Here is a 13,730-nt window from a genome sequence, read left to right on the forward strand (position 1 = left end):
AGATTTTGTATGTGTGCTGACGTTTCAGCAGAAAATAAGCCCACACCTATAAGCACACATTAAAATCAGTGTTTTTTGAATGATCTGGCATGTACGTATCTGTTGCAAAAACACACACACACACACACACACACACACACACACCTCTGCAGGCCCTCAGCTGCTCCGTGAGAACCTTTCTGATCTCGTTCACCCAGATTGTTTTGATCTCTGCCGTCGGGGCCTAAAGATGAAAGGACATATGTCAGTCTGGATTTTCAAACATGTTCCCACCTCCCCACCCCTCACCCACTGCAGGTGTTGAGTGGGTGGAGGGGAGATGGCTGGCTGTCAGTGACCTTCACACAGTGCCGTTCCTGTGGCTGCTGCCCACCTGTACGATGTAGACCTCCTCTCTGGAGTTGCACCAGACCTCAAACTTCTTGTTGTCTCCTTTGGCATTCTCGGTGATGCCCACCACACTCATCTGTTCAGGAGACAAACATAGAATCATCTTCACTACCGTCTCACCAAGAAAGAGAACACTGTTGAACTTTCCCTGGATGATGCTTAAATGCTCCACAAAGGGCATATAACTTCAGTTCATATCCTGAGTTCGTCCATTTAAGAGCATTAGATTAACAAAATAAGGTAATACTGTAAGTGCAGATAGCATTAGCATGCTTACATTGAGTGAGTGCTTGAAGCTGTAGGAGGGTGCCTTCTCATAGCCCTCCCCATTCTCCTCTCTTCTTTTGCAGAAGAGCAGGAACTTCTCGTGCAGGAACAGGTGCCTCTGCATGGGCTTGAAGCGGGCCAGGTCCTTGACTTTGGCATGGCCTTTCTTGTGTTCTGTCCACACGTTGAAAGAGCCTTGCATAAGCAGCCTTCCCAGGTCAGTGAGGTTGCCCTGCAGATGTCAAAGTTCATAAGCCATGTTAGTTATTCCCATGAGATTAATTTAATACTTGCAATTCTGATGAATAACTCTTTGATAAATAACTACTTACCTCATATCCTGTGATGGCAATGAGGTGCATGGAGTCGTTAACAGCCTTCAGGATGCCCAGGATGGAGGAGAGCGCCTCCTGCAGGTCCTCTGAGCCTTCGCAGCCCTTACTGTATTTAAGCAGCTCCTGTAGGAATAGGGGGAAGATCAGTTTCACTCGCTCAACAGCTAAAGTGCACCACAGGACAACTGGTACAAATCTATCATTTGGTATATATCTGTACATCCATCATAGTGTATACACATGCATGCATGTGTGTGTGTGTGTGTGTGTGTGTGTGTGTGTGTGTGTGTGTGTGTGTGTGTGTGTGTGTGTGTGTGTGTGTGTGTGTGTGTGTGTGTGTGTGTACACATGAGCAGGGAGAGGGGACAGACCTTCAGTAAGAGCTGGTATTTAGTGATCCTCTGTACTGGTTTGAGCAGGTATGAGTCCAAGCCTAACTTGTGCTCCAACTTCTTTTGGCATTCCTACAGGTGGAGCAGCGAGCAAACAAACAAACAAAAAAATAAATGAATAGCTTCAGATGCAGTTAATCACCAATGACACAAAGAGAGCATGGTGTAAGAATCGCTTTCATTTCCTAAAAGCCTGCTTAGTTTCCTATAAATGATCTTTAGAAATGTTTAAACATGTGAATGAATTATTTGTCTAATTTCTTTGTTGTAAGAGTTTACCTGGAAGAAGGCGCAGTCGGAGCATTGCCTCCACAGACTCTCTGACCGGGGCTTGTTCTGGCAGTACTTCTCATAGATCTGCAAATCTGCCATCTGAGCGACAGAACCAAAGAGGTAAAGCAAAATATGAAGAAACAAATAAAAACAATACAGAGGAAGTGAGAACAAGAGACAACAGGACAATAGAGGCCTGAGGAAATGCTCTAGGCCTGATGGTGAACTCACTCTCTCCAGGAAGCAACGTCCCACAAGTTCAGGGCAGTCTGTGTATGCCTCTAACTCTCGAAGGAACGTCCTGCATGAAAGATAAACATTAGTAAACACCAAATCTGTCTTTCACATGCATTGGTCACACACAGCCATCATTGTCCTCTCAGATATAAAAGGTAAAATACAAAATACATCCCATCTTGTCCATTATGTTCAGGCCTGGCACACAGCCTCGTCATAACACACATTCTAAATGAGATCCAAAGTTAGCTCAGAAGGTCCTACAGACAATGGAGCTACCGGCTCCCACACAGTGTGGGCTGAGCACACACACAAACAAACACACACACAGACGCGCACACGCACACACACACACACACACACACACACACACACACACACAGTGTGGGCTGAGCATACCGTTTGTGGAACTGGTAGATCTCAGGCATGTTTCCAAACAGAACGTCCTTCTTATTGACGAGGGGGCTGGGCATCAGATGCGCCATGGCTGGGCTCTCCATCTCTGCTGCATAGCCCTGGAGCACAATGGAGTTCACAGCAGTCAGATTAGAGCCTTAACTCTACAACTAGTTGATGAAAACACTACATGTCTGCATCCATAATCCCACAACTTCTATTAATCAAGAGACTTTGGATCTGATAAACATTAGGTCTGGTTTCATAGGTATATGGTAAGTTGTAGCTGTGGACCTCAGGGTAGTGATCTCTCACCTGTAAGACACACAGCAGCTCCTCCACGTATGCTCTCTCAGTCTCAAGCAGCTCGTTCATCACATGCCTGTACACACAGACACACACAACCTCAGTATACGGTTTATGCACTGCCTAACTCTATAAAGTACAATGAAACGTATCATTCCACACAAAATAACAAGACTCCTTAATTACAAATCAAAAATGTAAGATAGATACAGATAGATAGATACACATATAGATACACATATAGATAGATAGATAGATAGATAGATAGATAGATGGAGAGATTAACAGACATTCAAATCCTATAAGAAGTCTGTATTGCTAATGTGCTTCATCTGAGCACAAACATGCACTGCTCACCTCCGGAGCACAGCCAGGTTCTCCTCCTCCTCTGACAGAGATGGGGGTCTGCTGTCGGTCCCGTTGGGCAGGCTGGGGTCCTTCTTACACACACTCAGGATCTCTCCATCAGAGCCGCTCTTCTCCTGGCTTCTGTGAGCTGCAGGGACACACACGTAGTAAAATACAAACATTACACTCTATAACTGGAAATATATTAAAACATGTCACATCTCTCCAGTCCACTGTGTTGAAAAACAGTTCGGTTATTGTCTGTGTGCATGACATGTATGTATGTATGTATGCATATATGTAGTTCTTTATATCACCACCAGATGGCAGAGTAGAATTACATGATAAACCCTCATTTATGCAGTCTTTTGTGTTCATCCAGGGGGACCAAAGGTTGCAGCAGCACGTGAGGTATGACATTGCGGAGGACCATGCTGATGTAGAGTATGTGTGACTGTGTGTGTGACTGTGTGTGTGACTGTGTGTGTGTGTGTGTGTGCGTGTGCGTGTGCGTGTGCGTGTGCGTGTGTTTTAGGCCATGTAAGGGACGGTGTTATACAATATGTTGAGAGTAGCTGCAGGGGAATGTAAGGATTTATGAGAAGAAGGTCCAGCATCTCCCTCTTTCCATGGGTGGCCAGTGGGAGCCCTCACCTGGAGAGGACATGGGGGACTTGGGGAAGGCCTCTGGCCGCGGAGCCACCGGCTGGACAGGGCGTGTCTGCTTCGCTGCCAGCTTCTTCAGGCTGACCCGCCGCTTGTCAAACATCTCCTGCATGGACACCTGCTTCTGCAGGACCTTTTCTACCTGCTCCTGCTCACACACACACACACATGCCCAAGCAAACACACAGACACACACACACACACACACACACACACACACACACACACAGATTAACACACGTTTAAGTATATATGCAAACACACACACAAACAAAACACGCATGCAAACAAGTGAACAGCCCACCCTATACTTCCCATTCAGCTCATGTTCATGCACCAGGCACACACCTGATTTAACTCATTAATTAGTGGGACACATGCGCTCATTAGCTGAAATCAGGTGGAACATGTGCTCCTGGAGGACCAGCCTCTCTCAAGGGCACATCCATTAGCTTGGCACCGCTAGTGTGCTCCTCGTGTTATTAATCACCAAAAAAGGCACACGTGCTCTGTGTTATTAATCACGCTAGCGTCAAAGCTAGCATCAGCTGACAGGTTAGCCATGTGGATGAAGCTGTGGAGTGACACCCTGCAGCTTACCCTGAACTCCACGTTGAGCACGCTCTCATAGTCTCTCCAGATGGAGCCGGGGTCAGTCAGCTTGCTCTGGTTGGCTGTCTCCAGGTAACGCTCCAGCTCCTGTAGGGCTGACTCCGCCCCATCCTGTGACTGACATTTGTCCACCGGCTGAGAGGCCAGCAGGTAGATGCCACTATCACACCACCTGGTGGCCTGGGAGAGAGAGAGAGAGAGAGAGAGAGAGAGAGAGAGAGAGAGAGAGAGAGAGAGAGAGAGAGAGAGAGAGAGAGAGATGGTGGGGGTTGTGAAGGGGCAAATAATGGAGAAGATGGATGTTATACAGAAGAAGAAAACAAAAAGAAATTGGAAGATTATTATTCAAATGATCCTTTAGAATGACCGAACACCTTAACCGTGGATATTGAGTCTAGAGTATAATTGAGGCGTAATACAGTGAGTGAGTTGCGTGAGGGAAGTATGTGGAGTGTGACCTCTGCATGCACTGGCATCAGGGTGTTTACCTTCTCCAGGCTCTGGTGCAGCTCCAGACACTTGAGTAGATGGGTCTTCTTGGCCCTCATGAAGGAGCTGATCTCCTCGCTGATGGTGCGCAGCTCAGAGCACTTGGGCAAGATGGAGTCAACAGCGTAGTGGGAGCTCTCAATGAGCTGGTCTCCCTCAGCGGCCAGGGCCAGTGCACGGTCCAGCACCTCCTACACACACACACACACACACACACACACACACACACGTCATCAGGCAAGCGCAACTGTGAAGGTATTTTAATGGTATTATATTCTTTCACTAAAATTCATTGACAGTAGAAACATTCATTATATCTGACTAAACGTAACATTCTCAGCACTGACTGTGTCATCATTTCACCTAAAAATGGCTTGCACTGCAGCTACGGCTTCAGGTCAGAACAGCACTTGTGTAAGAGCACTTGTGTAAGAGCACTAGTGTAGGACACAGCAGCCTGCGGTTTGGAGGCTGTGCCTGGAACTTCAGCTTCTCCGTACTTATCACTATTAGAATCTGCTGAACACCCTTTTAAAATGCTGTGTAATAGAACAAATCTGGCACTATAGTGAAATATATTTCTGTTTTAGCTCTACTGCCTGTGCAGGTCATGCTGTATTTATCACCATCTTTTCATTCCCATATCTTGGTAGATGATGTTTGGGGTGGTATTTTCTTTGAACAAATGACAACCACATGACCCATATAAGATCTAAAAATAACACTGGAGAAAGCCAGAGAGATGGCAAGCTATTTGCCTGTCTGCACCATTGCTGGCAGACTAGCGCACTACAGTGTTAACAACCCGGTACAACTAAACAGAATATATTATTCAAAACGACAAAGCACTTTGCAGAAATATTTCAGTTATTTTACTAGACTGGATTATTTCTGTTTATATTTTAAGGAGCAAGAGATATTGCTTCCATCAAACCTGCCTGCCCACAGCAGCAGAGAACATAGCACATATCTGCAGCAGCTACCATCCCCGGCATGGATGCCTGCATATGTCTGTGTGTGCGCGCGCACACACACACACACACACACACACACACACACACACACACACACACACACACACGCAGACACGCAGACACACACACACACACACAGCGGCAAGTCCGCAGCCTGGCCAATCAAGGGTGAAGAGCTCCCTCTCCTTGTGCATTCTCCTACCCTCCACTAACCTGCCTCCACATCTCCTTCTCTCCTCACCCATCCCCCACTCTTCCCTCCCTCCCTCCCTGCCTGCACTCTCTCTCTCCCTCCCTCCCTCCCTCCCCTCTGCAGCAGTAGTAGCAGCAGCAGCAGCAGCAGCACTAGGCAGCCTCTCCTGATGGGCACGTGCAGTGGCGCTCTAAAGGAGACCAGCAGCGGCAGAAGAAGAATGCCGCCTCAGCAAGCCCTCCCCTTCCCAACCAATGCGACTCCTTCCTCTAGCGCTGGACCTTTGCTCTCCTTTGCCTCACTCAAACACAAAAGAAACGGCCCCGTGAGCCCCTCTTGGCTCTCCCCTCACAGCCCCTTACAGCTCCCCACTCCAGCCCCACAGCCCGTCTGGTCACAGTTGGCTGAGCGAGGTGACAGGTTTGGTGCACTGGTGAAGACTACGGCAGGAGCAGCTCTGTGAGGCTCCCCTCTAGCTACAGCCGGAAAGAAGCGTCTCCCACGCATGAGTTTGATCAATGGGCTGACAGACAGACAGACCCTCCCACGCATGAGTTTGATCAATGGGCTGACAGACAGACAGACAGACAGACCCTAATGCAGTGCCTCTCACACGGGGCTCCAGCACCAAGAGAGACGGCTGGTGATGGACAAGTGACTTATAAGAACAGAACAATGCATACAGAACCATTTCGATTTCCTCTAGTTCTCTGCCTCCCTATTCAAACTTGATATTATGTCCATTAAGGATCCCTCACCTATTCCTTAATGAGTGCTCAAGACCATACAGACTGTGCCATCACCTTTGTCCGTGAAGTGGACTAAGACGCAGAAGGTTATTTGTGATATAAGATGCTACTACCATTTATGCATTGATTCCCTTAGCATAATATTCTATAATTTTAAGTGGAATACTTAAATAGTTAAAAAATATCTTCTGTTAATTTTACAACGTCTGCTTTTGCACCACAACGGTAGATCAGAAGCCACTGAAAAAGAGACATGCAGGGTCAAGCCCATTGTGATACTACCATTGTGATAGTACCAGTGTTGCCATGGTTACCTCTGCAGGTCATAGTTTCATAACTCAGTGCCATGTTGAGACTGAGGATGATATAGTATTTTAAACTAATTAGCATTTAAATGGGAAATTCTTTGTTTAAAACACTGCAATCCACAACTTCATCTTCTTTTAGTTCCAGGAATTAAGTCGGAACTGGTAGTGGCACCAGTGTTGCTATGGTAACTCCATGTTGGGTCAAGCGGGTGCATGTGATGACTTCATGTGGTGAGTAATACGTTTGTGGTTTGATAGTGGGGTTGCCACGGTAACTTACGCAGGTGCGCTCTTCTTGACAGGTGAGCTCTTTGTGGATGTGCTCCGCGTGGGCGGGGCTTATGCCCACCTCCGAGAAGCCCGTCAGTCTGTCTCCCATCAGGTCCAGCTGGGAGCGAATCTGAAGACACCAAACACACACACACACACACACACACATCAGGGCTTAGACATACTCTCATTCTGAATCTAAAGACACCACACACACACACACACACACACACACACACACACAACACACATCAGGGCTCAGCCATACTCTCATTCTGAATCTGAAGACACCAAACACACACATACACAACACACACACACAACACACATCGGGGCTCAGCCATACTCTCATTCTCATAGACATACATGCACACAGAAGAGATATCATAACAGTAATCCATGCCCACTCACTCAGAATATATAAGACACAAAGCACACACCTCTCTGTAACTGTGCTCAAAGTGACGGAGCTGCAGGCACTGCTGCAGCTTGGTGTGGTGGCGCTCCCAGAAGTCATCAAACGCTGTCTCCGTCTCGTCCAGCTGACCCAGCAGCCTGAAGACACCAGGAAGAATCAGCATAAACACCACCGCAAGGCACAATTCCTGCCTCGGACTCATTGGAATATCAGCCATGCTGTAAATTGGAATTTTTCCATCTAGCCTGCATGGCCATTTATAAAGAGGCACCTACTTGGCAAGTGTACATTATCTTTACACGGTGTTAACTGTGTCCCGCTTAGACCTGCACCAAGCCATGAATGACCTCCATTAAAGAACCATTTCTTTTTCTCCATTTAAGACCGTTAACAGAAGCTGATTTATTGAAGTAAAGCGCCCTCTCCAGCTCCATGCCCTTCCAACTGTTGTTTTTGAACGTTTCTCAGACTACCGCACTCACATCAGACAGACAGAACTACATAACAAGCTTGCCCTTTTCTACATGATGAAATCAGACAACGACAGGAAAGCTTCCCTCTCAAATCCTCCAGACACGAGTCGCTTTGAATAACACTCACATGCCTCTATGAGACTCACTGATCATGGTCTGATTCACAGCGCCGAGCTCTCCTTGCCTTGGCCTTCACTGGTGAGGACACAGGCCGCTCTTATATAACGTGTGTGACCGTGTGTGTGTGTGTGTGTGTGTGTGTGTGTCAGTGAGTGTGTGACCGTGAGTGTGTGTGTGTCAGTGAGTGAGTGTGTGTGTGTGTGTGTGTGTGATATGCACCTGGGGGGCACAGCTCTGCCATTGGCTACGTCTGTCACCTTCAATCTCGTTGGCTGCTGGCAATCTGCCCAAAATACACCCGTGCCCTCACAACCCCCACCCAGCCCCCTGCTCCCTTTAGAACACCACCACAGCAGCAGTAGCAGCAGCAGCAGCAGCAGCAGCAGCCGCCCTCACGAGACCCACTCCCCTACAGGATCAGATGTACTGAAGCAGCAGTGTTACCTCAGCAGATTCCTAGAGGGGCGTTATGCAGTCTGTTTACCTAATGAATGAAGCTCATTGCCCTTCCTGTGTTCCGTGTCTCTGTGTTATTGTACGACAGACTGTTCATCAGTTTCATCATTCGGGCTTTATGAACCTACACTGCAGTATTAAAGTACCAACCTATAAAAACTAGGGGGTATTTATCAAATACAAAGTGATGTTCACACAAGCCTACACATACACTGCAGTATTAAAGTACCAGCTTATAAAAACTAGGGGGTATTTATCAAATACAAAGTGATGTTCACACAAGCCTACACATACACTGCAGTATTAAAGTACCAGCTTATAAAAACTGGGGGGTATTCATCAAATACAAAGTGATGTTCACACAAGCCCACACATCGAACACTCGACTCTGGATGCTCTTCACATGTTAGCAATATATACATAATATGGTACTACACTCAAAATGTATTTTATCATGCGTTTATATATAAACATATTTAGATATAGTAAACATATAGGGTTGAGACTGACGCAGTCTCGTGTGGTCTCTCCTATTAAAGTTTAACAGCAGGAGTTGAGTCTGCTGACGCAAGGCATCTGATTTAGATGCAACTTCATTGATCGCGGGGGCTGGCAGCGTGGATCACTGCGGCAGGAGCAGCAGCAGCACACATCACAAGAAACTCGCTTCTCCAACCATTTTATTACACCGTTCATTATTATCATTCAGTCACTTTAATGACGCAGCAGGCACACTAGAAGGTGCACAGTGGAGAAAGGCAGCCTACAAAGCAATTTCTTCTCAGTGTTGTAAAAAAGAATACATCCTCTCTTGGCTGGAAACGCTGCATCATATAGAGAGGAGAGAGTGCACACCTGGGCACTTTTGCTGCCAAGATTCCTATAGAGTCAAATCTAAAGGTGCTGAGTGTACATTATGCCTTACGCATTCTATTGCTTTGAAATTAACCACAAAAGGTGTGTGTGTGTGTGTGTGTGTGTGTGTGTGCCTGTGTATAATGAGTGCGTCACCTCTGCACAGTAGCAAGGTTCTCCATCTCGTCCTGGTTCATAGTGTAGTCGGCGTCTGTGACTAGTGGCTCATTGATGCTTTCTAGAAGACGGCCACCTTGACAAAGCGCGATCTTTAGATCCTCCTGCACGCATGCACACACAAAGAAGAGGGGTTAAGAGACATGGCTTTAGACTTTGGTTACATTTTACAACAGTCTCTAGAACTTCAATGCATAAATATAAAATACAGTCTTCTATGTAGTCAACTGATGTATTAGCATATGCGATTCTCCAAAAGGCCTGAACATCACTTCATCATAGTGGATTCATTCCCAGGCAGTCAAACTTAAGACTTTGAATGTCTTAACTGACTAGATGGAGGGAAGGGTGGCCAATGGGAGCCTATGGCTGGCGTTGAAGGGTGGCCAATGGGAGCCTATGGCTGGCGTTGAAGGGTGGCCAATGGGAGCCTATGGCTGGCGTTGAAGGGTGGCCAATGGGAGCCTATGGCTGGCGTTGAAGAGTGGCCAATGGGAGCCCATGGCTGGCGTTGAAGGGGTTTACCTTCATCTTGTCTTTCTTGCTGGAGTGTGTGCTGAGCAGGTTGGCTGTGGCCTGCACGTCATTGGGCAGCTCCGTCTCAGCCAGCTCTGTGCCGAATGACTGCAGCGTCTGGGCAGTCTTCTTCACCATCAACGCAAAGCCCTCTATAGCCTGACAACAGACAAGAGACAACAGCACACGCTGTTATACAAATATACATACATGTACAGTACATACAATGAAATAAAACTTAACACTTTATTGGACCTGTTTTGAGGGCAGTTCAGCAGTTCATTAACTAAAGACTAAATATTCTTTTAGTTAAAGATTAGCTTAGTTCCTTTGGTTAAATAAATTAATAAATAATCATTGAATTAGTAATATTCCTGTAGTTTAGGCCACAACTCTCAGATTAGGATGATGTAACATGTTTAGCTTAGAGTTTAGAGAGACCTGCCTTTCAATCACGGAAAGAAACCTTGCACATGCCCCTGTGCAGTGATCCTTATAGACCCCGAGTGGCCTTGTTCCACTCAATACAACACAAACACACACATGGATCTGATTGGTTTCCTTTTCCCTGAATTTATTGATCCAACAACTTGAGTGGATCGAAATCCTCTTCCAAGTGCCAGACTAAATGTGTGTACTCCCTTGTCCCTTTTAAGGCTTAAGAAGGGTTCATGACTTCAAAGTTGCTAACTGGACAAATGATACTGGTGGAGTTCTAAGCCGGTCATGTCATGGTGTGTCTGGCATATTCATGGGGTTTTATATTTCTAACATCAAAAGTGCACCAGATCTACATGAGAGAGAGAGAGAGGGAGGGAGGGAGGAAGAGAGAGAGAGAGAGAGAGAGAGAGAGAGAGAGAGAGAGGAAGGAAGAGAGAGAGAGAGAGGGGAAGAGAGAGGGAGAGAGAGGGAGAGAGAGAGAGAGGGGAAGAGAGAGAGAGAGAGAGAGAGAGAGAGGAAGACATAGAGAGAGAGAGAGAGAGGAAGACATAGAGAGAGAGAGAGAGAGCTTACCGTACGATGGGAGATCCACTTCTCATGGCAGTACTCTTGTGTACCACCCAGCTCCTGGGTCAACTGAGTCCGATCAATGTAGCTGTGGAGCTCAGTCACCGAGCTGAGCATTATTACCTGGACACACACACACACACACACACACACACACACACACACACACACAAACACACACACACAAAAGATGATTCTGTCAGTTGTGTGTTTTATGACTGATTATTTTTGTCTCAAGAGACGAGGCTGACACACAGACTCCTAATGTATTGAAACCGTGCTGTTTTATCCAGCTAATGACTACTCTATGGCTGCCCCGGCATCCTGCCATCTGTCTCTCCCTTCTCTCTCAGCCCAGCTCTGGCTCTCAAAGACCTCTTTTGGTCCTCTGCCTCCCCCTCTCCTCCCCCTGCTCTCTCTTTCTCTCACGCTTTCCTTCTTGGGGAAACCCCACCACAACAGTTTCTTTAATGTACTAATTGGCTCTCCATGCCGATCTGTGGGTGAGACAGAAAGCGGGTGTGAATGTAGCATAGGGTGTGTGTGTGTGTGTGTGTGTGTGTGTGTGTGTGTGTGTGTGTGTGTGTGTGTGTGTGTGTGTGTGTGTGTGTGTGTGTGTGTGTGTGTGTGTGTGTGTGTGTGTGTGTGTGTGTGTGCGCGCGCGGACATACCGGCACCTTCATTTTGAACTCATCCTTGCTGAACTTAAAGAAGATGTCGGAGAGTGTCCGCTGTAAAAGAGTAGTGGGCCTCAAAACCAAAACAAGCTGAAGGTTTCCTGGGAAAGAGCCCTGCGAGACAAACAAACAAACAAACACACAAACACATCAACACACACACACACACAACAAAGGGAAAATCACAAAATTTCAATCAGTTTCTTCATTATTTTGGCATAACTGCCTAAAGCATTTTTTATTAGAACAATGCCACTGTGGATTGAAAACATATAATGAATATTAAACAATCAAATTACACTTGGATTTAAATGTGTGTATGTGTGTGTGTGTGTGTGTGTGTGTGTGTGTGTGATGGGAAGTGTTGCAGTCAGTGAAGAGGGGTTTTTTTTGTGCCTGGAAGACTAACACACATACTGGGTTGTCATAGCAACACTACTCCTTGGGAACCACCGCTGCACAGAACAATGGCCTCTCTCATTTCTCTTCTTTCTCTCCATCCTTCTCCCTGGCTCCCTCCTTTACCTCTCGGCCACCACATGAACACAGCGGCAGCTGCCGACACACTGGAGGGTGTTTACATTCTGTTCATTAAAGACTTCCCCATGGGCCTTTTTGAGTGGCATATGAAATATTCAACACCAGATCAATACTTCCCTTTCACTGACACACACACACCCACACCCACACACACACACACACACCCAGAGAGAGAGGTAGGATTTCACTGCTTAACAGGAGGGCTCTCATTATGACAGTATGAGTGTCAGTTGGTCAGTGAGCCTGCTGGAGGACACTGTGTAGCCGCAGGGCTTTAAATCCCCTCATCTAGAGCGGCTCCATCTCCTGTAGCATCTCCCCCACAGGTCAGTCGTCATGACACCTCTTCCACCAATGCCTCCCAAACACAAAGAAGACTCCGAGTACGAGCATCGCTCTTCTTTCTGGAGACCACACTTTGTGTGCATTCACTCGAACAAACAATTAGCTGAGAAAAAGGGCCCTGGAGCCTAATAATTAGCATGCTAATAAATGCCTTCTTCTTCTTCATCTTAGGCTGTGCCTTGCCCACGAGAGGGAGGCAATTATCGCCCGTCCCTCTGTCCGCATCGAAGGGAGGGGATGGGCAGGGGGTTTGTCATGTCACTGTTTCATTAAATTCAACATCAAAACATTCCCAGTCCCCACAGACTTCACCTCATTATGGGCAGGGGCCAACGCGGTCAGGTGAGGCTTTCTTCTACAGGGCGTCTCAGTATGGCATCATTATGGCACTGGCGTTAAGAGCTCAGCGTCTGGAGTCGTTTACGCCGCCGCACTGACCTCTGACCTTTGATTAACACAACAATGAGCTGCGCTGCCGAGAGGCACGCGCCGGGCCTGGTGAACAACACAACCGCCCCGGCCAAGCCACGTGTCAAATCCATCAGACTGGAAGGGCCAATGGGTCCTCTGAGGAGAATGCATCTGTGCGTCGGCTTTTGTTTTCTTGCATCCCATCACGCTCATGAATCTGGGACGGGTCAGCGAAAAGAGGAGAGACCTAATCTGCATATACAGTGCTAATGTCTGCAGATGCGCCATCGTCCAATCAACGATGCTGAACTGAAAAACAGCAGAAAATGTCTGGGATGCCTAACCTTGACTTTCCAGACAAGGACACTCTCCACTAAAATGTGACTACGTCCACACACTCCCACAAACACCATCTGCTCCTCCTGGGCCATAGCTTAGGGACACAACATGGACATGTGCTCACACCAATACACATCAATTAAAAGAAACTGTCTCATTCACACACACACACACACACACACACCACTGT

The 13,730-nt window shown here is 47.0% G+C and overlaps 1 protein-coding gene across 14 annotated transcripts in view; it reads right to left on the reverse strand.

Moving 5' to 3' along the window:
• The window catches only part of mcf2la (mcf.2 cell line derived transforming sequence-like a), a 55,453-nt gene that overhangs the window by 8,849 nt on the left and 32,874 nt on the right, over positions 1 to 13,730 (reverse strand). For all 14 annotated transcript variants that reach the window (XM_031558297.2, XM_031558293.2, XM_031558306.2 and 11 more), the window contains exons 5-23: positions 11,900 to 12,019; positions 11,235 to 11,351; positions 10,230 to 10,379; positions 9,684 to 9,808; positions 7,646 to 7,760; positions 7,216 to 7,335; positions 4,711 to 4,902; positions 4,211 to 4,402; positions 3,599 to 3,758; positions 2,954 to 3,092; positions 2,606 to 2,672; positions 2,294 to 2,409; positions 1,889 to 1,958; positions 1,664 to 1,756; positions 1,364 to 1,456; positions 990 to 1,115; positions 668 to 889; positions 374 to 466; positions 145 to 223 (exon numbers count right to left, since the gene is read on the reverse strand). In XM_031558297.2, coding sequence (XP_031414157.1) covers positions 145 to 223; positions 374 to 466; positions 668 to 889; positions 990 to 1,115; positions 1,364 to 1,456; positions 1,664 to 1,756; positions 1,889 to 1,958; positions 2,294 to 2,409; positions 2,606 to 2,672; positions 2,954 to 3,092; positions 3,599 to 3,758; positions 4,211 to 4,402; positions 4,711 to 4,902; positions 7,216 to 7,335; positions 7,646 to 7,760; positions 9,684 to 9,808; positions 10,230 to 10,379; positions 11,235 to 11,351; positions 11,900 to 12,019 — 2,389 coding nt within the window. The remainder of the gene's footprint in view (positions 1 to 144; positions 224 to 373; positions 467 to 667; positions 890 to 989; positions 1,116 to 1,363; positions 1,457 to 1,663; positions 1,757 to 1,888; positions 1,959 to 2,293; positions 2,410 to 2,605; positions 2,673 to 2,953; positions 3,093 to 3,598; positions 3,759 to 4,210; positions 4,403 to 4,710; positions 4,903 to 7,215; positions 7,336 to 7,645; positions 7,761 to 9,683; positions 9,809 to 10,229; positions 10,380 to 11,234; positions 11,352 to 11,899; positions 12,020 to 13,730) is intronic.

The sequence above is a fragment of the Clupea harengus genome, chromosome 21 (genome assembly GCF_900700415.2).
Source record: "Clupea harengus chromosome 21, Ch_v2.0.2, whole genome shotgun sequence".
In the NCBI taxonomy this organism is placed as follows: domain Eukaryota; kingdom Metazoa; phylum Chordata; class Actinopteri; order Clupeiformes; family Clupeidae; genus Clupea; species Clupea harengus.